The following is a 21,442-nucleotide window of genomic DNA, read 5'->3' as shown; positions in this document are numbered from 1 at the left end:
TTCCATACAAATTTAAGGACTATTTGTTCCAGTTCTTTGAAAAATGTCCTCGGTATTTTGATCGGGATAGCATTGAAAGTGTAGATTGCTCTGGGTAGTATGGACATTTTAACTATGTTAATTCTTCCAATCCATGAGCAGAATATTTTTCCATCTTTTTATGTCTTCCTCAATATCTTTCAAAAGTGATCTATAGTTTCTAGCATATAGGTCCTCTCCAAAGGCTTCTTGAGGATGATTCTGTTTTTTATTTCTACATCTTCCATGTAAGACTTCTTTTTTTTAAATAAACAAATAAACCTTCTAATCTTCTGCCTCAGCTCCTCTACCATATCCACCCCAAAACCCCAACAATCTAAGCCTGAGATAGAGAGTGTAGATATAAACTGTAATATTCTCAATCTAAAAGTCCCTTCAGTCATCTAGATTTCTGAGACTTCTGTCTTCTTCCACATCTGTAGTGACATGCCTAAGGTCCCAGAACTGGATGGTGGCAGAAAAGGGCCTAGGAATCAGGCTTTCTGGCTCCCACCCTCCTTCTTTCCATTAACCCATTACACCGTGGGACACATTGTAAGATCCAGAAACTGACGGCTGGTAGCCTGACTCCATGTTATTTTAATGAGGGGAATCCAGGACAGTTGCTGCTATTATAAATGATTATGGCACTTTCCAAATCCTAGCTTTCATAACTTCATTCTGTTTGTTCTCATGCCAGGTTCATATTCAGATATTGTTTTCATTTGGTGTCTGGGAGGTTTTTTTTGTTTTTGTTTTTTTTGTTTTTTTCTGCTCTCAACTCTTTATGTATAAGTGTTTGCTTATTAAGTTTTCTTCTGTGCTATAGTGTGAAAACATTTTTTTTTCCTTTTGGTTTTGTTTTGTGTGTTTTATGCTCAGTGACTGTTGTGGGATTGGGTAGATGAGCCCACATACAGTTTTAGGTTGGTCCTCTGTGGGTGGTTTAGAATGTTTGTGACATTTATGGTTTGCAGAAGCTGAAGGGGTGGCCCGTTCTATACCCTCCTTGCAAGGATAGGTATGTCATGTGTTTGCCAGACCATGCTTAGCTATGTGCCTTTGGAATTTTACCATAACTTCTTTTTTTGGGACTGATTCTCCACACTTTTTTTCTTTAATCTGTAAACTATTATAATTTCTTGCAGCTTTATGAAGGATTTGTATGTTGGATGGATTGTTGGGTAAGCAGAAAGAAAGAGAGAAAGAAAGAGAGAAGAGATTGGGGAATCTGTGGCATGAAGGGGGGATGCAGGGCTCGGGTCTTCCACTGCCAAAATTTAAATACTCAGAGTCTGATTTTTAAAGGTGTTGATGGAGTCTAGGTGGTACTGCTTAGTTCAGCATTTCTACCTCCGGGTGTTTTGATAAGCCTTGTAGCTCAAACATAAAGCACTCAAATTACCTAATGCAACTCCTTTTATTAACTAAGGATATTTCCTATGCATTTTAGGTAGCACACTTTTCCTTCCATCCTGTTGGTGAATGTGTCGAGTAAATAGTTTATGTTTAAACATCTAAAATGAGAATAAAACTTAGATTGAAAGAAGTCATTGGTAACTGCCTTTTTATATTCAAGTAGTCACATGTTTTTCATTCACTGACTAGGATGCATGTTTAAAATACAGCTTTGGAGCTCAATTAGTAGAGACGGAGTTGGAGCAGAGATGAACATGTATTAAATAAACCTAGTCATTAGTTTTTAATTTAAATACTGTTCAGCTAAATAATTTGGCACCCAGTAAGGTTCAGTGGTGCTCTGCTCGCACTTTAAGCACATCACTAATTATTCACAGGTTTTTTTTGTTTTTGTTTTTTCCCCCCTCCTCTTCTCAAAGAAATGTGGAACCAGCAATTTATTGTGGTAAAAATATTTTCGTGCACTTGCTTTTTCTGCAAAAATATTTTTCGCACATGGATGACTGGTACTACAAAGTTAGCTTTCACCACCTTCAGGTCAATTCGTTTTAGAACATTTGGAAAATGATACCCTTGAAATAAGAAAATTAAGTAAGGGAAAGAGCAGCCTGCAACAGCTTGCGGAGGATGGGGTTTGAGGCTCAGACTAAAGATTTTTTCCTGTCATGTGATTAAAAGCTGAGCGTTCTCTAAATCAGCCTACTCAGCTTTTTCAGGAGAAGGACCGACTTCCTACATCCGTCATTTCTCTCTCCCCTACCTTACATGTGTTTTATTGTCACATACTAAACCAACTGTAGGAGTGCTGTGGGCTGAGAAATGGTGAAAACAAAGGATTTGATGTGTGAGAGAGATTTTTTTTTTTTTAAGCAGACAACAGGACTTTGCATAATAAAGACCCGGGTTCTTTCTTCTGTGTACAGAACATAGATGGTCAGCCCCTCCACTTAGTGAATACACGGCAAAGTCTACGTGAAGTAGTGGACAGAGGTGGGCATTGAAGTTTGTCTTGACCGGGATCCTGTCTCTCCCCAGCTGCAAACTCTTCACTGGCTCCCCATTCTCCCAAAGCAGTGATTCTCAAACTTGAACATGCATTGGAGTCACCTGAGGGCTTGTTAACACAGGATGCGGGGCCCCCTCAGAGTTTCAGATTATGGGGAGGGCCCTGAGAACTGCATTTCTAGCAGGGTCCAAGGTGATGCTGATGTTGCTGGTCCAGGCTCCACACTCTGAGAACCAGGAACTGGAGAGGATTAAGTTGAGCGTTATGCATATAATAGAAAGTCCCTGATGAACTTGTCTTCTGCGTTTCTCTTCAAGCTTATACCCTGTGATTTCCCTCTTGAATAGTAAGCTTCAGCAATGTTAAACTGCTTGTAGTTCATCAATATACATGTGTTATTACTCAAAATGAATTATTTGTGCTCTGCAGAGAGAGTGAGGGTGATTTAAAGAGTGAGGATGATTCTGTCTGTGGTACTAATCCATAAACACATATACTCCAGTCCGTGAGCATCCGATGAGGGTGTGAGACGGAAGATGAGAACCTGCTGTTCCCTCAGGGGTCTCTTCCTGCTTGCCTCTCCTAGTGTAGTCAACTGATCGTGCCGAGCGGGATTCTAGTATTAAACATGCATCTCTTCGTATAACATGAGCTTTAAACACAAGCCCACCCTTTCATCTGGTTCCTAGCTAAAGAATCCATGACCCATTTCAATACCAGAGGAAAACCCGAGCAGCTTCTTGAGAGGTAGGACAACATTGTACTTTATGGGTATTCTCAAAGATTTCAAGGGGTAATTTTGACTAAATATGATTTCACCTTATGTGCCCACGGTAGGGCTCATTGCTTTGTGGGATGAGTCTTCACTGTCTCTATGTACTTACATATCTTTCTACATATCTTTCTTCTTCTGTTGTTGGATCCGCATAACCTGAGGCCAGATCTTTGTCTCATTCATTTCATTGGGGCTTTGTGGAGAATGCTCTGGATCGGCTCACTTAATGTAGCAGTATATCATCTATCATGATATCTTATTTAGTAAGGATTCAAAAAATACTTATTGAATGAATGAGTAAAATAACAAAGGAACAGTGGAACTGGGTGATCTTATTAGAAAGCAGAAGATATAAACCCGGGACGCCTGGGTGGCTCAGTCGATTAAGCGTCTGCCCTCAGCTCAGGTCACGGTCCCGGGATCCTGGGCAGAGACTCAAGTCGGGCTCCCTGCTCAGCGGAGTACCTGCTTCTCCCTCTCCCTGTGCCTGCCACTCCCCCTGCTTGTGCTCTCTCTCTCAAATACATCTCTCTCTCTCTCAAATAAATAAAAATCTTTAAAAAAAAAAAAAAGACGATAAAGGCTCTTTTTTTCCTGAGAGATACCAATGGAGTATCAAACCTGGAAGGCACCTTGGGATTGTTTAATTAAAATCCATTTTATGATAAAAAAAAATCCCAGAAAAGCAAAGTAATTTTACTCAACATTGCTTCTGTTTAATAATTCTGTTTATCCTTTTCTGGATAGATTCTAGTTTAGCCAAATCCCTTTTAAAGTACAGTAGCTAAACTAGATAAAATACTCTGGTATTACTACTGTGGTCTCTGTAGTCAGATTCCCCTTTAGCATTTGCATGTTACACTAATTCAGATTATTTCAGTATTTTGTTGACTCTCTTCATCATAGAGAAAACTGAATGACCATGTATTGTTCCTGCAAGGGCAGTGTTTTATTCAGCTTGTATCCTCTTTGCTTGGGACACTGATTGGCACTTGGGCATTCAAAAGTTTCGTTTTTGCTGAAATAAGTGAACTGGGGGAAGCTTTGAATCAATTATTTGCCCCTTTTATAAACTTAGAATCACAGTGTTGTGAAGGATCTCCAGAGATCCACTGGAAATCATGGCTTTTAAAACAGGAAAACACTTACTTCCCTGTGGCAAAGACCCTATCACATTTCAATTCCACTGAGATAAAACCTTAAGTTTAAAAATTGTAAATATTTTAACATATAGTAACATCTCTTTTAAAAAAACAAATAGGATCTTTTCATGTCATTTAATTGTGAACACAATTATAGCTTTCCTTCTGTTGTCTTTTTTTTTCGTAAAGTACTTCTTTTTGTCCAGTTTCTCTCCTCACTTTCATGTGCTTCTGTCCTTGAGCTTTCCTTCCTCAGGATGGACAGACCCTGCCTCTTTCCCCACTCGACTCGCTTCAGAATTCAAGTATTCCGTGCACGTGACTAACAGGACCTAAGTCACACGGGAAGCTGGACCTGGAAGGGCTCCGGGTGATACAGTTTTTAGTTGTCCGGATTCTGCGTTGCAGGAGGTGGGGACAGATCCTGAGCGAACGAATCCACAGCATCTACCGATGCCTACTGAAACTCTGGGGCAGCCCTGGTTTAAAGCAGTTTGCAGTTGTGAGCCCAGAGTTCTGTAGTGAGCTCACTAGGGAACTTGCTGTAAATCCACAGAAGAGATCACTTAACCTTTTTCAGCCGCAGTTTAGCTTTGTGAGTTGAAAATGAAAGCAGTCGCTAACTACCTGCCTTAAAGCCTGCCCTTACCCCTGTGTCTGTGCTGGGAACAGTAACCCATCCAAGAGTGTGAGTCATTACCACATGGAAGCCTGGCTCCCAGGCTGTGGTCACAGCCAGCCTCCCCAGAGTGTGGTGATGGCTCTGCTTGTGGGATGTGAGCTTGCTGCCTCACCAGCTCAAGAGCCAGCAAACAACTCCAGACTGCTACCTGGAGAATCTTCCTAAAACCCAAATCAGATTATGTTACTCCCCACTTTAGGATTTTCCCATCCCATACTGTTTCCCAAAGGATCAAGCAAGATAAGCCTATGCTTCTTAAAATGCCATGCACAGCCTTCCGTGATCTGGTCCTATCTACCTCATCTACCTCAAGTCTTTCCTCTGTTCCTTAAACTGTTTCCACGATGAACTAGTCTAGTTATATTCTAACTGCATGGAACTGCTTAAAATTACCCGCGTGCACCATGCTCCTTCATGCCTCTGTGTCTTTACTGGTAAAACACCTTGGTGTGAATCCCAGTTCCACTGTGTAGGATTACTGCTTAGCACAGTGCCTGGCCTAGAGAAGGTGGTGAGTGCAGGCTAGTTTTCTCAGAGGTGACGCAATATGATGGTAAAGAAGGGGAAATGCGCTGTCTTTGGGACCAGATGGACCTGTTTTGATAGCTCTGATCTAGCACTTTAAAGCTCTGAATCCATGACCCATCATATAACTATCCTGAGTGTCCACTTTCCGTAAAGACTGCTCTCAGGAATGTGGAAGGATTCAAGATAGTGCATTTGAAGTGTCTGGCACATCAGGTAGATGTCCAGTGAACAGTAGCTCTTGTCACTCCTATTATTTCTACCAGCTATACGGTGACTATTTACTACTAAGTAACTTTGGCTACTGAGGGGCTCAGAGTGTCACAGTCCCTCTAATTTTTTTTTTTTTAACTGGAGTGTTATGTTTTTTTTTTTAGTGCTTTTATTTATTTTTTTATATTTAAGATTTTATTTTATTTTTTTAGTTTTATAGTTTTTTTCTTATAATAATTTTTATTTTGTTATGTTAGTCACCATACAGTATATCCTTAGTTTTTGATGTACTTCCATGATTCATTATTTGCGCATAACACCCGGTGCACCATGCAATATGTGCCCTCCTTAATACCCATCACCGGCCTATCCCAATCCCCCACCCCCCTCCCCTATGAACAAATAAAGTATTTCCTGCAACTCAAGTTAAAAAACATAATGCTCCATATATACAGTGGAATATTACTCAGCTATGGAGCATTATGTTTTTTAACTTGAGCAGCAGGAAATACTTTATTTGTTCATAGAACCAACTAATTGGCATTCTTTGCTTTGGTTTATCACAGCTTTGTGTTTCTCTGTCTACCAGGTGTGAGGGTAGGAGGCAGAAAAAAGAAAGGAAAACAAATAAAGGCCAAACCTGCTCTCTTGTTCCATGGATACTCAGAAGTAGAAGAAATCTTTTCCAGATGGTCTTTTGCCATCGACTGCACCATTTCCCCCTCCCCAGTTAATATTTCATGTCCATTCTCTACCAAGTTTGATTCAGTTCCTTTCTCCTACCAGTTGAATCTTGTCTCTGATATCAGCAGACTCATTTATGTTTAGTCTAGTGATAGTATAATTCAGAGATAATATTTGACATTCAGGTAAGTGATGCCTGTGTGAATCTCATGTTTGAAAGATGCAATTAAATATGTTTATTGAAGAAAACTTATACACAATTTACTGGTAATTGTTGATACTTGTCCATTGAGCTATATTTGTCACTTTTGAGGGGGAAATCTTAGCCCTGAGGCCTTTAGGCCTTTAGACTGCCATTCATATTGAACTCTATTGTCCATGCACTTTAAACTCCTTAGAAGGGGATGTAATCAGACTTTAGAGATGTGACGTTATCTGACATTAGGAGAAAATATATGTATATGTACACACATATATGGATATTTATATATATGCACATATATATTTCTAACTCCAGTTTTATGACATCCTGCCATTTATTAAATTTTAACTATAGTATATCTAGCAATCTCTTTGTAAAATTGGAAAGAATTGATGCTTTCTGTAGAACAGTTATTGATCCAAGGAGAAGAGCTAGATGTCTTCTACCACCTGGCTAAAAAAACATAAGTTAATCTACATGAGTACATAGTTCACAAAAGGTATTCTAAAATAAGTTCATATTCTGAAAAAGGAACCCGATTCTAGATTTGAGGGCAAAATGGGAAAAGACATAGACAGCCAATCCACTATTTATTTGTTAAGGAGATGGAGGCCCCAAATTGTTTAATGATTTACTCAAAATCACAGAGCTACTTATTGGCAAGCTGGCATTCAAACTCAAGACTCCTGGCTGTTGTATATTAACTGACAGACTTTAAATAAAAGTTGGCAGCATTTAGTAATTACTGAGAAAAGCTCAGAAATGTTATTGTCTTTCACTCTCTCTTTTTTTTTTCCACAGCGAGAGGAATGGTGTTGAAATAGTCTTAAATGAAGAACACATTGTACTTAATTTTATCCTTTTGGGCAAGGGAGACTTTAGCTTTCATGGCTCCTGGGGATGAAAGAGATAACGGGAGTGTTATTTCTTCTTCCTTTACTCATTCTTCCCTAGTAATCCACCCCCTCCTAAGAGAATAACATTGCTTCATGGAGACCAGGTGTGTATTTCTTTCCAGTTCCAAAGAAGCACAGGGATAAGATGTTTATGCAAAGGAAATTTCTGCTGTAATGCATCCTTATTTCTTGGCATAAGTACGTTGGGAAGGAAGGATTCAGTGGGTTCCCTTATCTGTAGTCAAGAGATTTCCAAGTTCCTAAAGAGGAGAGCTAATGATTAAGTACATAAAACCTTGTGTATGTATATATGCATTTATTAAGTGTCAAGTGTTCTTGGAGACAGTGAATTTCTGGTTTATAAAAATTTAAGATGTATTTCCACAAATTTATTTTGCAGACCTTTTCAGAGGCAATTAGATTTAATGTGGATTTTGGAGTTTTTGAAATCGTTAACAATGCCCCACAACTTCTGGAAAAGCAACTGAAAAAAATTCTACAAAACCAACAACCTCGAAATCCCATCTATGATGTTATAAGGAAAGGAAAGAATGATGTTAAACCTGTTCAGATGAATGCCCCCTATGAAGATGAGAACATTAATATCAACTACAATATCATGGTAAGAAAGTATATTTGAGTTTATATCTTGGTATGTAAATAAAGCATTAGGTAAGAGGCCCCTGGGTGGCTCAGTTGTTAAGCTTCTGCCTTGGGTTCAGGGCGTGATCACGGCGTTCTGGGATTGAGCCCCACATCAGGCTTCTCCGCTGGGAGCCTGCTTCTTCCTCTCCCACTCCCCCTGCTTGTGGTTCCCTTTCTCGCTGGCTGTCTCTATCTCTGTCAAATAAATAAATAAAATCTTTAAAAAAAAATAAAGCATTAGGTAAGACTAACATGAGGTTCCTTGGGCTTAACTTTCTGAACTGTAACTATATTTATTAAGTTTTATTGTACTCACACACAGTATTTGTTATTCTGTCATCTTATTCATGTCAAATTGCCAGTTTAATTTAGCAATTTTGTTGATGTTAGATTTTCAATATGAAAAGATTCATATAATTTCCTTTGAACATTTAGAATATCGGGTTAATTTGGGGCAGCAGAAATATGTGTATGCTTTATAGTTTAGATGCATTCTAGAAAAAGTGGGTATACAGTGAATTTATCTGGTTTGGGTTCTATCCTAACAAGAAGTTGGAAATTATGATTTCTGACCCTCAATTTACATGATGTGACTCTGACCTCCTTGGCCTTAAATTCTACTCTCAGCTTCTGGATTTTGTCTCCTTAGCATGAGGTTAAAAAGAACAACAAAAAACCCTGGGTTCTAACCTTAGCTCTTTAACTTAGCAGCTCTGTGTTCTTGAACAAGTGATTTTGACGAACCTTATTTTCATCACCTGTCAAATGATGCCTTTGCTACCTACTACTTAGGTTTGTTGTGCGGCTCAACTGAAAATAAAAAGAATGTTTAACATTCTCCATGGTTTGAAGTATATGATGGAACTAGGCTAAAATATGTTCAACACTTACGATATAGATCTTTTCCAGCTTAAAATTTTTTCAGTGTTTCTTTTATTGAATTCCAGTATTTCTGTCTTTCTTGTTTACTTTCATCAAATTAAATGTATTAATAATAATGATAGTCTTTAAAATACTTTCATAAATATTAAAAATAAAAAATTATGTTATAGCATTGTTTTGAAGTTTAAACAAGGACATATATTCTGAACTATAAAGCACCATATAAATTGTTACAATATTCATTCATGATAAAAACTCTCAACAAAGTAGGTTTAAAGGGAACATACCTCAACATAATAAAAGCTATATGTGAAAAGCCCACAGCTAACATTATCCTCAGTGGGGAAAAATTGAGAGCTTTTCCTCTCAGATCAGGAATAAGACAAGGATGTCCACTCTTATACCTTTTATTCAACATAGCACTGGAATTCCTAGCCACAGCAATCAGACAAGACAAAGAAATAAAAGGCATCCAGACTGGTAAGGAAGAAGTAAAACTTTCACTAACTGCAGATGACATGATACTATATGTAAAAAACTTTAAAGACTCTACCAAAAAATTGCTAGAACTAGTAAATAAATTCAGTAAAGTTGTAGAATACAAAATTAGTATACATAAATCTGTTGCATTTCATGCAAAGTCATGCCTAATAAAAACTCATTAAAAAATAAATTGCTTAAAGATGTTAAAGGCTACCCAAAATCAATGGTACATATTGTATATGGTAAAATACTCAAACCATTTCCATTAGATCATAAGAAAAGAAAAAGTATATCTTTATTGCTAATTCAAAATTATTTTAAATTTCCTAGACAAAACTTAAACACAATAAATATAAATAATTACTATCAATTTGCAAGAGTAAGTAAGCTGAATTGTCTTTATTTATAAATTAATAAATGGTTTTTTAAATGGAAATATTACAATAAAATCCAGGAAAATTTGTATGTAAACTTAGCATGTGAGCCATCCTTTCATGAAGTCAAGGACTCCAGAATCCTCAAAATAATTAAAAAAAATAAATCCTGGACACCAAAATGAAAATATTTCACATGTTAGAAAATGACATAAAGTTAAAAAACAATGATTTAGAAAAAAAATTTTGCAAGTATGAGGAAATGCATTTTATTTAATTTCTTAGCAATCTTATTCAAGAAAAAGACAAGTAGGCCAGTAAAATAATTGAAGTGATTCAACGAACTATTTACAAGAGAGGAATTAAAATGGAAAATGAGCAAATAAAAAGAAGTTTAATCACACGAATGGTCATAAATACACAAATTATAAGTACGGCCAGTTACCATTTTTTAAGACATTAAATTGGCTTAGTTTTTTTTTATTTTATTTTAAACTCAATTAGCCAACAAATAGTACATCATTAGTTTCAGAAGTAGAGTTTGATAATTCATTGGTTGTGTATAACACCCAGTCCTCACCACATCATGTGAAATGGGCCTACAATTTAAAAAAATAATAACATCTAGTGTTGGTAGAATATTAATTGCTACAATCTTTGGGAATTAATCTGGCAAAACTGATTAAAATTAAAAGTACTATGACTTATGCCTGGAAAGCCACTTTAGGATTTTTATCTCATACAATTAAATGTGTATGTATAGGAGCTGATTGCAGCACTGACTTCAGCAGTATAAGCATATTATATGTTTATCAACTGAAGAATTATATGACCATTAGAAAGAATGTGTTTGAGCTATGTCTGTTGTCCTGATTAGATAGATGCACATGTTGTATTGTTCAATGGAAAAGTCAAGTTGTAAATTAAAGTATATCATATGATTCAGTTTTTATATAAGATAAATCCTACATAAGAGTTCCAAAAAATCTGTTGCATTTCTATACACTAAAAATGAAGTAGCAGAAAAAGAAATTAAGAGAAAAATCCCATTTACAATTGCACCAAAATAATAAAATGCCTAGGAATAAACCTAAGCAAGGAGGTGAAAGATCTGTACTCTGAAAAGTATAAAACATTGATGAAAGAAATTGAAGAAGATACAAATGGGAAGGTATTTCATGCTCATGAAGTGGAAGAACCAATTTTGTTAAAATGTCTATGTTACCCAAAGCAGTCTACAGATTTAATGCAATCCCTCTCAGAATACCAACTACATTTTTCATAGAACTAGAACAAATAATACAAAAATTTGCGTGGAGCCAACCAAAGATCCTGAATGGCCAAAGCAATCTCAAGAGAGAACAAAGCTGGAGGTATCGCAATCCCAGATTTCAAGAAATACTACAAAGCTATAGTAATCAAAACACTGTGGTAGTGGCACAAAAATAGATAGATAGATCAATGGACTAGAATAGAGAGCCCGGAAATAAACCCACCTCTGTATGGTCAGTTAATCTACGACAAAGGAGGCAAGAATATACAATGAAGAAGTGATGGTCTCTTCAACAATGAGACTGGACCACTTTCTTACACCAAACACAAAGATAAATGCAAAACGGATTAAAGACCTAAATGTGAAACCTGAAACCACAAAACTCCTAGAAGAAAACATAAGCAGTAATTTCTTTGACATTAGCCATGGAAACGTTTTTCTAGGGATGTCTCCTCAGGCAAGGGAAACAAAAGCAAAATTGAAATACTGGGATTACACCAAAATAAAAAGCTTTTGCACAGCAAAGGAAACCACCATTAAAACAAAAGGCACCTACTGAATGGGAGAAGATACTTGCAGATGGTATATCCAGTAAGGGGGTAATGTGCAGAATGTATAAAGAACTTACACAACTCCACACCAGATAAACAATCTGATTAAAAACTGGGGAGAGGATTCTGGAAAATAGTATCGAGGTTCCTCAAAAAATTAAAACAGAACTACCCTATGACCAAGCATTTGCACTACTAGGTATTTACCCAAAGGATACAGAAGTAATAATTTGAAGGGATACAAGCACCCCAATGTTTATAGCAACATTATCAACAATAGCCAAATTATGGAAAGAGCCCAAATGTCCATTGACTGATGAATGGCTAAAGATGTGCTATACATACATTAGAAAATATGAAAAAATATTTATACTAGAATATTATTTAGCCACCAAAACAATGAAATCTTCCATTTGCAACAATGTGGATGTAACTAGAGAGTATTATATTAAGCAACATAAGTCAGTCAGAGAAAGACAAATACCATGTGATTTCACTCATATGTGGAATTTAAGAAACAAAACAAATGGGGGGCGCCTGGGTGGCTTAGTCGTTAAGCGTCTGCCTTCAGCTCGGGGCGTGATCCCAGGACTCTGGGATCAAGCCCCACATTGGGCTCCCTACTCCACTGGGAGCCTGCTTCTTCCTCTCCCACTCTCCCTGCTTGTGTTCCCTCTCTCACTGGCTGTCTCTTTCTCTCTGTCAAATAAATAAATAAAATCTTAAAAAAAAAAAAAAAGAAATGAGCAGGGAGTGGGGAAAGAGAGGCAAACCAAGAAAAAGATGCTTAACTACAGAGAACAAACTGATGGTTACCAGAGGGGAGGTGGGTGGGAGGATTGGTGACATAGGTGATGGGGATTAATGAGGGCACTTGTGATGAGCACTGGGTGGGTGTTGTATGAAAGTACTGAATCACTGAATTCTACACCTGAAACTAATATTACACTGTATGTTAACTAACTGGAATTTAAATAAAAACTTGAAAAAAAATGGGCAGAGGATTTGAACATATATTTTTCCAAAGAAGACAGACAGATGGCCAAAAAACACCTGAAAATTTGCTCAACAGCACTAATCATCAGCGAAATTTAAATCAAAACTACAATGAGATATCACCTCACACCTGTCAGAATGGCTAGAACCAAAAAGACAAGAAATAATAGGTGTTGGCGAAGATGTGCAGAAAATGGAATCCTCACACACTGTTGGTGGGAAAGCAAATTGGGGCAGTCACTGTGGAAAACGTTGAGTTTCCTCAAAAAATTAAAAATAGAGGGCCTCTGGGTGGCTCAGTCGTTAAGCGTCTGCCTTTGGCTCAGGGTGTGATCCCTGCGCTCTGGGATCGAGCCCCACGTCAGGCTCCTCCGCTGGGAGCCTGCTTCTTCCTCTCCCACTCCCCCTGCCTGTGTTCCCTCTCTCGCTGTCTCTCTCTCTGTCAAATAAATAAATAAAATCTTTTAAAAAAATTAAAAATAGAATTACCATATGATCCAGTAATGCCATACTTGGTATTTACCCAAACAAAATGAAAACGCTAATTCAAAAAGATATATGAACCCTTATGTTTACTGCAGCATTATTTACAATAGCCAGGATATGGAAGCAAACCAACTGTCCATGGATAGGTGAATGGATATAGAAGATGTGATCTACGTGGCTGAATTATTCTCATAAAAAAAATGAGATCTTTGAGATCTTACCATTTTCAACAACATAAATGGACCTAGAGGGTATAATGCTAAGTGAAATAAATCAGTCAGAGAAAGACAACTATCATACGATTTCACTTGTATGTGGAAGTTAAGAAATAAAATGGACAACAAAAAGAGACAAAAAACAGACTCAACTATAGAGAACAAACTGGTCGTTGCCAGAGGGAAGGGGTTGAGGGGACAGGTGAAATAAAGTGGATTAAGAGTACACTTACTGTAGTGAGCACTGAATGATGTATAGAATTGTTGAATCAGTATATTGTACACCTGAAACTAATATAACACTGTATGTTCATTATACTTCATTTTAAAAAAATGGACATAGGATTTGAGTAGACATTTCTCCAGAGAAGATGTACAGGTGATGAAAATTCATACGAGAAGATGCTCAACATTAATCATAAGAGAAATGCAGTCAACATTGGGAAATGGGGTGGGCGAGTTGATGTGGAATGGAGAGTGACTGCTAGTGGATATGAGGTTTTCTGGAAGTTGATGAAATTTTATCGTGGTAATGGTTTAGGAATATACTAAAAACCATCAGATTATATATTTTAAATGGGTGAATTGTATGGAATGTGAATTATATATCAAAGTTGTTATTTAAAAAGCAGCATGTATGTGTACACACATACACAAATCTCAATTAACTATTTCTATACACCTATTAGAATGAGTAAACTGTGCAACACACATTGACAATACCAAGTGCCAGTCAAGTTGCAGAGAAACCGGAACTCCTACATCGTTGATGAGAATTCCATTTTGGAAAACAGTTTGGCAGCTGGCTTTCTAAGTTAAACATATACCATACTAGCCATCTATCCTACTTCCACATATTACCAAAGAGAAATGAACAGTTCTGTTTACACAAAAACTTGTACGTGAAAATCTGTAGTTCCTTTATTTATAATCACCAAAAGCTGTAATAAACCCAAATTTCCTTTAAGTGGGGAGTGAATAAACAAACTGTGGTTCATCCATATAGTGGAGTACTACTCAGCTGAAGAGGAGTGAACTAGTGATCCATCTAGGAACATAGGTCAATCTCATGCATCATGGGAAATGAAGGAAGCTACATACTTTATTGATTCCAATTATATGACACTTTGGAAAAGGCAAAACTGTGGAGAACAAATTGGTGGTTGCCCCTGGGGTTAGAGGGGGTCATTGAATGCTAAGTGGCATGAGGAAGTTTGGAGGACGTTGGAACTATTCTTTATCTTGATTGTAGTCATGGTTATACAACATAAATATTTGTTAAAACTTACAGAACTGGTTACTAAAAAAGGATGGATTTTTACTGTATGTATTTTTTTTTTTTTTAGTTTTAAGGATTAAATTTACCTTAGGTAAATAATTTCTGTGTTTTTCATAGGTATTTATTAAGTTGTCATTTTATGTTTGACAAGATTGTTCTGTATTTTTTTGGTCTTTATATTTTAGTTATTTGTAAACACCTTGAAGAGACATTTTGGCAGTTTGACTAAAGACCTTCTTCAATTTTGATTTTATTCTTTTTAAACTTTGCATTCCATTTTTGGGTCAGATAGGTGCCAAGACATTCAAAGGGGGATGACTTATTGGTGAACTGTTCATTAAGGAAATATTAGGCAAATTGATTTTGTATGACGGACTAATCTTGACAACCTTGTAGTATTATTCCTCAAGGGGGTGTACCGATATTTATACGTGGTCTGGTGTCTTTCTGGGACACATTGAATGCATTGCTAATGAGAATCCAAGTGTCGTGTATGGTTGTCAGTGTGTAGCACATGTGGAGGCCTATGTGGAGTTTTCCTGACTATAAGATCCAAGTGTCCTTCATATCTCACTCATAGGCAGTAAGACCATCAACAAGATGCTACTGTTCAGGTTCTGGCTGCTTCCAAAGTTTCTTCTGTGTTTTCATTACCCGGAAGATAGTCTTTGGTCAGGGCCAATGGATGTTTTGGGCTGAACAGAATGAAACCATTGTTCCCTCAGTTTTCCAGCCTTTGGGAGCCTAATGACTTCATGCCACGTGCAAGCAGTGTGGAGCGCAGGTGCACGCTCCAGAACATCAGCTCATCAGATGTCGGCAGTGCTACTCTGTGAGCCTGTGAGTTCCTCCCTGGAGTCAGCAGTGGTCTGTGTTGACTGATGTTAGTATCACAGCACAACTGTTGCTTTAGCAGGTCATCAGTGGGAGTTACATAAATGCAGACACCCTCGCCTCACTGAGATGTGTGCTTCACTGGTTGGTTGACTTATCCAGCAGCATTTGTTTAACGTTCAAAGTACTGGCATTCTTTAGAATTCTGGAAAAAGTGAATATAAGACAAAAAGAGAATCAATAGTAAATGTTTGAAAATGAAGAGCAACTCAGTAACTCTTCTGTGATTTTGTACGGGCCTCACAACCTCATAATAAAATCTGAACCCCTCAAGGTCATTTAAAAGATAATTCATCATTAGGCCTGCCTGCTTCTCCAGCTTGCTTCTCTCCTTTCCTCAAATCTCACCCTGCGATCTAGTCATACTAGACTTACCCTCGTTTCCTCTCCTGCTTTCCTCTGTACCAAGCTAACCATGCATCAGGTCAAAGAGTGAGTGGCATGTTCTCTGGAAAACCTTTGCTGGTTTCAGTGTCCAGGTGCCCTCCCACAGAAGGCTGAACTTGCAGCATTTACTGCACTCTACTATTACTACTTATTGAGTTACCTGTAAACTCCTTAAAGGCACAGCCTTTCCTTTTCTTTCCTTCCTTCCTACCTTCCTAAGATTTTATTTATTCACTTGACAGAGCAAGAGAGCAAGCAGAGGGAGGAGCAGACTCACCGCTGAGCAGGGAGCCCGCTGCAGAGCTCTATCCAAGGGTCCTGGGATCATGACCTGAGCCTGAGCCAAGGCAGATGCTTAACCTACTGAGCCACCCAAGTGTCCCAGGGCCTTATCTTTCTTGCTAACCTGGGTATCCCCAGGATAGTGCCTGGGGATGTTAAATATTTAACCAAATTTTCTAAAATTGGAAGGGTGGGGGTGTGTGGTGACCATCGTGGCCTTATCAACTGTTCTGGTTAGCTCTTTTTCTGTTTGTGATTATTTTTAACCCATTTTGCGACTGTGAAAATACTGAGAGTGACTTTTTTTCTCATACCTCCTCCTTCAATAAGTTACTTAACTTCTCCGGATTCAGTTTGTTAATCTGTAAAACGGGGCTAATGGTTGATGCAGGGTTGTTGAGAGAAAGAAGTACCAGAAGGCAAGCAATGTCTCCCAATGTGTGACTCCGAGGTTCTTGTTCTCTCTTGTGCAAACAGAAGGTAGAGGCAGGGCTCCGGGTAATAGCTAGAGGTCATTATTGTTCTAGTGACTGGGCCTTAATTGTCCTGAAAGGTGATTCTCTTTGACTCTTTCTTTTTCACTTGTCCTCTAATAGCGTCTCAGTCGTGAAGAAGGTATTGAGTGGATCAAAAAAGAAAGACTTCCAGCGTTTTTGGAAAGTGATTGTTACTTTGAATACAGGTATTGTAGTCCCATCAACAAACCTATTTTTTAATTGCCTGGGTTTTTTTTTTCACCTAAAATCATTTTTTTTGTACTTTCTTAATAAAATCATATACTTTTAAACCCACTGCAGTTTGTATCCCACCTGCTATAGAATGCGAGCGGTAGTGCATTTGTAAAAATCACTTAACTTCTCCACAGAGGTCTCACCGAAATAGTACCTAATAAATGTACTTCAGTTGTACTTCTTAGATCATTATGTTTTAAAAATTATCTACTTGTGATAATGGTATTTATGCGTAGTCTGTTAAAAAACAAACATAAGCATGTCATGAAAAAGAATGTCATGGTGGACCAAGTTTTTCTTTTACGTTTCTTGACTTTTAATGTGTAAGTACCTAAACATTTTGAAATTTTACTAAAATTTGACCTATACTTAGAACCACCATTTTTAAAAAAATTTTTTTTAAAGATTTTATTTATTTATTCGACAGAGATAGAGACAGCCAGCGAGAGAGGGAACACAAGCAGGGGGAGTGGGAGAGGAAGAAGCAGGCTCACAGCAGAGGAGCCTGATGTGGGGCTCGATCCCATAATGCCGGGATCACGCCCTAAGCCAAAGGCAAACGCTTAACCGCTGTGCCACCCAGGCGCCCCTAGAACCACCATTTTAAAAATCAAAGTAAAATACATTAAAACAGTAATTATTATTTAGTAGTTCTGGGAATAAGCCATTAATTTTAGCAGATCCCAAAAGAATCATTGTGCAGAGTGAGGAGATGGACTTGAAAATAATAAAATAAAATAAAATAAAATAAAATTTTAGGGTTTTTTCCCCCTGAATTCTATCATAGTTGAAACTTATTTCAAGTTTGTATGATTTCTAAAATACAGATTAGCCAAATTGGTCTCACAAATAAGATGGAGTGGATCAGGCATGAACATCACACTCAATGCAGATTTTTCCCCCTGGGTCCTGAAGAAACCAGCCAGTCCGCCACCACCTGTTGCTGAAGAAGAGAATGTTATCATCATGAAAAAGTTCTACATTTCTCTTGGCGAGGTAAATGTATGAGTGTTTCTTCATGACTTGGCACTGCAAGCAGACTTTTCATTTTAGGGATAGGAATTTCATTTGTACCACTTGAACAGGGGAAATGACTTCAAGTACTTCTAAGGCAGATTTAGCAAAACTTTTTGTGGATTTATGCTGACTCCATTGCTCTGCACTCTTTCACCTGAAATGTAATCGGTCTTATTATTCTCATGTATACAGAAGAACAAATGCAAAGCTGAAGAACATGCTCGGGGTCACCCGGGAAGCAAGGAAGGGTACTTTGAATTATACCCATGGTTTCATTGTTCCTTCCAAAATTTTCATTATTCAGAGTCTATAATTTTTGTACAAAATGATGATCAATTGAGTCTGCTCCTCCCTATTGTCAAGATTATTCCTCAGTAGTAAAATTCACGACCCTTTAACTGTTATAAGATAAATTTGTCCTCTGTGAAGAAATGCTGGATTGTGTGAGTGCATTTAAAGAGATCTAACATAGACTCAAATGTCCTTTTGGAGAGTCATGGCGCAGGAAAAACCGTTGTTTGATCTCCGGGGTCTAATTATCAGGTCTTCTTTCTGGGAACATATTTCCTATACACAACGCTGTACAAAACCAGGAATTGCAAATATGTGGCCCATGTGTTGCTGCTCTCCTAGTTTCCATTCATGACAGACATTGCTAATCAATCATGGCAATTTTCCTGCTGAGCTAGGACTTGGCTCCAAATTCTTTTCAACACAGCCCTCTAGGCAAGCACTTCCAGTTGATCAAAGATGTCATACAAAAGGAAAACTATTTGCCATCTCTGTTGGAGTAGACATACTTAGCGTATCCTACCTGACCATTTATTTTCATGTGTAGTTTCTATTTAATTTTGTAATTTGGCATTTCTGTCAGTAATTTTGGCAAAAATGTCTGAAATTTTGCCAGTTGCATTATTTCCACTGAGCTAAAAGCTAAGGATGTACTAAAAGCATATTTTACTTCTCTCTTATGCTTGTTTTTAAGTATTTATTTTTTCTCAAATGTACTATAGAAATGTCAGGAATATCATAAAAATATATACTGATAGTAGAGGTCAGTAAACATACAACAGGAAGAATCAATCTAGGGAACTAAGATCCTTACATGTAAATTAAATTGAATGTAAGAGAGTAAAATTTAAACTAGTTTACTTTTGCTATTTTCTGTGATGAAAAAACTCAATTCTGTCCACTTGATTAATACTTTAACTATCTAATATTCTCTTTTTAAAGATTTAGTTTTATTTATTTATTTTAGAGAGAGAGAGAGTGAGAGGTAGGGGCTGAGGAGGAGGGAGAGGGACTTGCCTCAGCTCCGCGGGCTGAACTCTGAGCCTGACACGGGGCTTGATCTCACAACCCTGAGATCATGACCTGAGGCGAAATCAAGAGTTGGATGCTCAACCAACTGAGCCACCCAGTTGACCCACTAATATCTTCTTAATAGCTTTTGAACTATTTCAGGATTTGAAATTCTTTGAGCATCCAAAATTCTTTGAGCCTTTAAATCATTTAAATCATGATTATAGACAAAGATTAATCTTTATGATGATAACTGGTAATATTTCTTTGAGTCTTCATAATACCATCTAAACACAAACAATTGACTCCTCTCAAGCATATTAAATGGACTAGTTACCTACTTTTATGTCTGACTAACTACTTACTATTTCTCTCCTAATTTTTACTCTGCAATCTTTTTTGCACAGTTGAAATAACAAGAACTTTTGTATATTGGCCTCTCTCAATTCCCTGACAGTTCTTCATTATTTTGGCTTTCTCTCAATGCTTAGCATATTGCTTGGAATATAGTAGTCACTCAAATACATGTCGAATGAACATATAATTAATAATAAATGACTTGGTTTTATTTTTTTTCAATATTTATTTGAGAGAGAGAGAGCATGAGAGGGGGGAGGGTCAGAGGGAGAAGCAGACTCCCTGCTGAGCAGGGAGCCCTGTGCAGTGCTTGATCCTGGATCCTGGGACTCTAGGATCATGACCTGAGCCGAAGGCAGTCACTTAACCAACTGAGCCACCCACGTGCCCAAATGACTTGGCTTTAAAGGAAGGAAAAGAAGAAACAAAAGGAAATTAGAATCTTCCAAAGCTTTTATCCACCCAGGAAACCTTACTTCTCAGAGGGGTAGTGAATATACAGGTGGGACTTTTCATTTCTCTCTCTTGTTTTTTGGTCTCATTGTGTGGCCCGACTTGCCCTGCTAATTCTGTATGATAGTCAGAGAACAATACCTATTCCATTTGAGGGCTGTGTCTTTTGTGAGTGAGTATTCCTGAGGCTAAGGCTGACTTGTTGGAGAAAGGAGAAAGGAGAGTAATGATGGACACTCCCTTCTCTGCTTCTGTTGAAAATCTGGATTATTTTAGAAAGATCGTGAGGACATTACTGAGAGAGGCAGGCAGAGGAATTTTCCCAGGAAAGTTGAGAAAAGGGTTTCTCAGGACTGGGTTTCTGGAAGCTGAAGGTCAGCTTGGGAATTGGGTCAGCTGGCTCGAGGGTACACAAAGTAAAGGAAAAATTGAAGGCTCTATCCAGGGGCAGATGGAGTCAGGAGTCAGCTTTCAGGAAGCGTGCAATCCAAGCAAAGCTGTAAAAACTGAATCTAAGGCAAAGGGGCAGTTGGGGAGGTTTTCGGGGCTCCTGAGAGTAAGTCTGTCATATTAGGGAGGTGTTGTAAAAAACACAGAGCCAGATTAGACAGAATTAGGGGCAGGAAATAATTGGAAAGTTGTAATGTGGGAGTAGCTGGCAAAAGATGCAGCCAAGAACTGATGAGCCATGTGACTGCCAAGATACAGTGAGACGGCATGAATCTATAATGAAGCCAGGAAGTAGGGTTGCATGCCTGGTGGAAGAGTGGAGAAAGATTTGGTGGATATTGGGCTCATTTTTACCTTTGGTCATCTAATATCCAAATCAACTGAGTTGAAATTTCCTTCCCATTATTCTCAGATAATGAATTTTTCTGTGTACAACATTCTTTTCTTTCATGGCATAATTTTCCCTTTCATATTGTAATATGCAAATTTTATGCTCTAATGACGTGGTGAGGTTTGCGATTGGGAGAACACGGATAATCTTAATGTTAAACAAAGGTGCTCCTTTTTTCCTAGGCCTCCTATACTCAAACAAAAGATTGGTTTGCATTAGCAAAACAGAGTCTGCAAACAGCATCAACGTTTTCATTACCATCTTGTGTAGTCCACAGCAAACCTGAGTCACCGGTCCTTTCATCTGTTTCCGGTAAGCAGAAAGGACAAGAATGATTTCAGCACTTCTCTTTAAATCTTTTGTTATTGTTGTTCTTTTTTTTTTTTTTTTAAAGATTTTATTTATTTATTTGACAGAGATAGAGACAGTTTG

At 37.8% G+C, this 21,442-nt stretch overlaps 1 protein-coding gene across 1 annotated transcript in view; it reads left to right on the top strand.

Annotated features, from left to right (window-relative positions):
• RGS22 (regulator of G protein signaling 22) overlaps positions 1 to 21,442 on the top strand; it is a 136,356-nt gene that overhangs the window by 25,796 nt on the left and 89,118 nt on the right. The window contains exons 4-7 of the mRNA XM_034668513.1: positions 7,963 to 8,184; positions 16,906 to 16,991; positions 17,868 to 18,036; positions 21,193 to 21,322. Of these exons, the coding sequence (XP_034524404.1) occupies positions 7,963 to 8,184; positions 16,906 to 16,991; positions 17,868 to 18,036; positions 21,193 to 21,322 (607 nt within the window). The remainder of the gene's footprint in view (positions 1 to 7,962; positions 8,185 to 16,905; positions 16,992 to 17,867; positions 18,037 to 21,192; positions 21,323 to 21,442) is intronic.

Source organism: Ailuropoda melanoleuca, chromosome 9 (genome assembly GCF_002007445.2).
Source record: "Ailuropoda melanoleuca isolate Jingjing chromosome 9, ASM200744v2, whole genome shotgun sequence".
NCBI lineage: Eukaryota > Metazoa > Chordata > Mammalia > Carnivora > Ursidae > Ailuropoda > Ailuropoda melanoleuca.
This window is presented reverse-complemented; position numbering and strand designations above follow the sequence as displayed.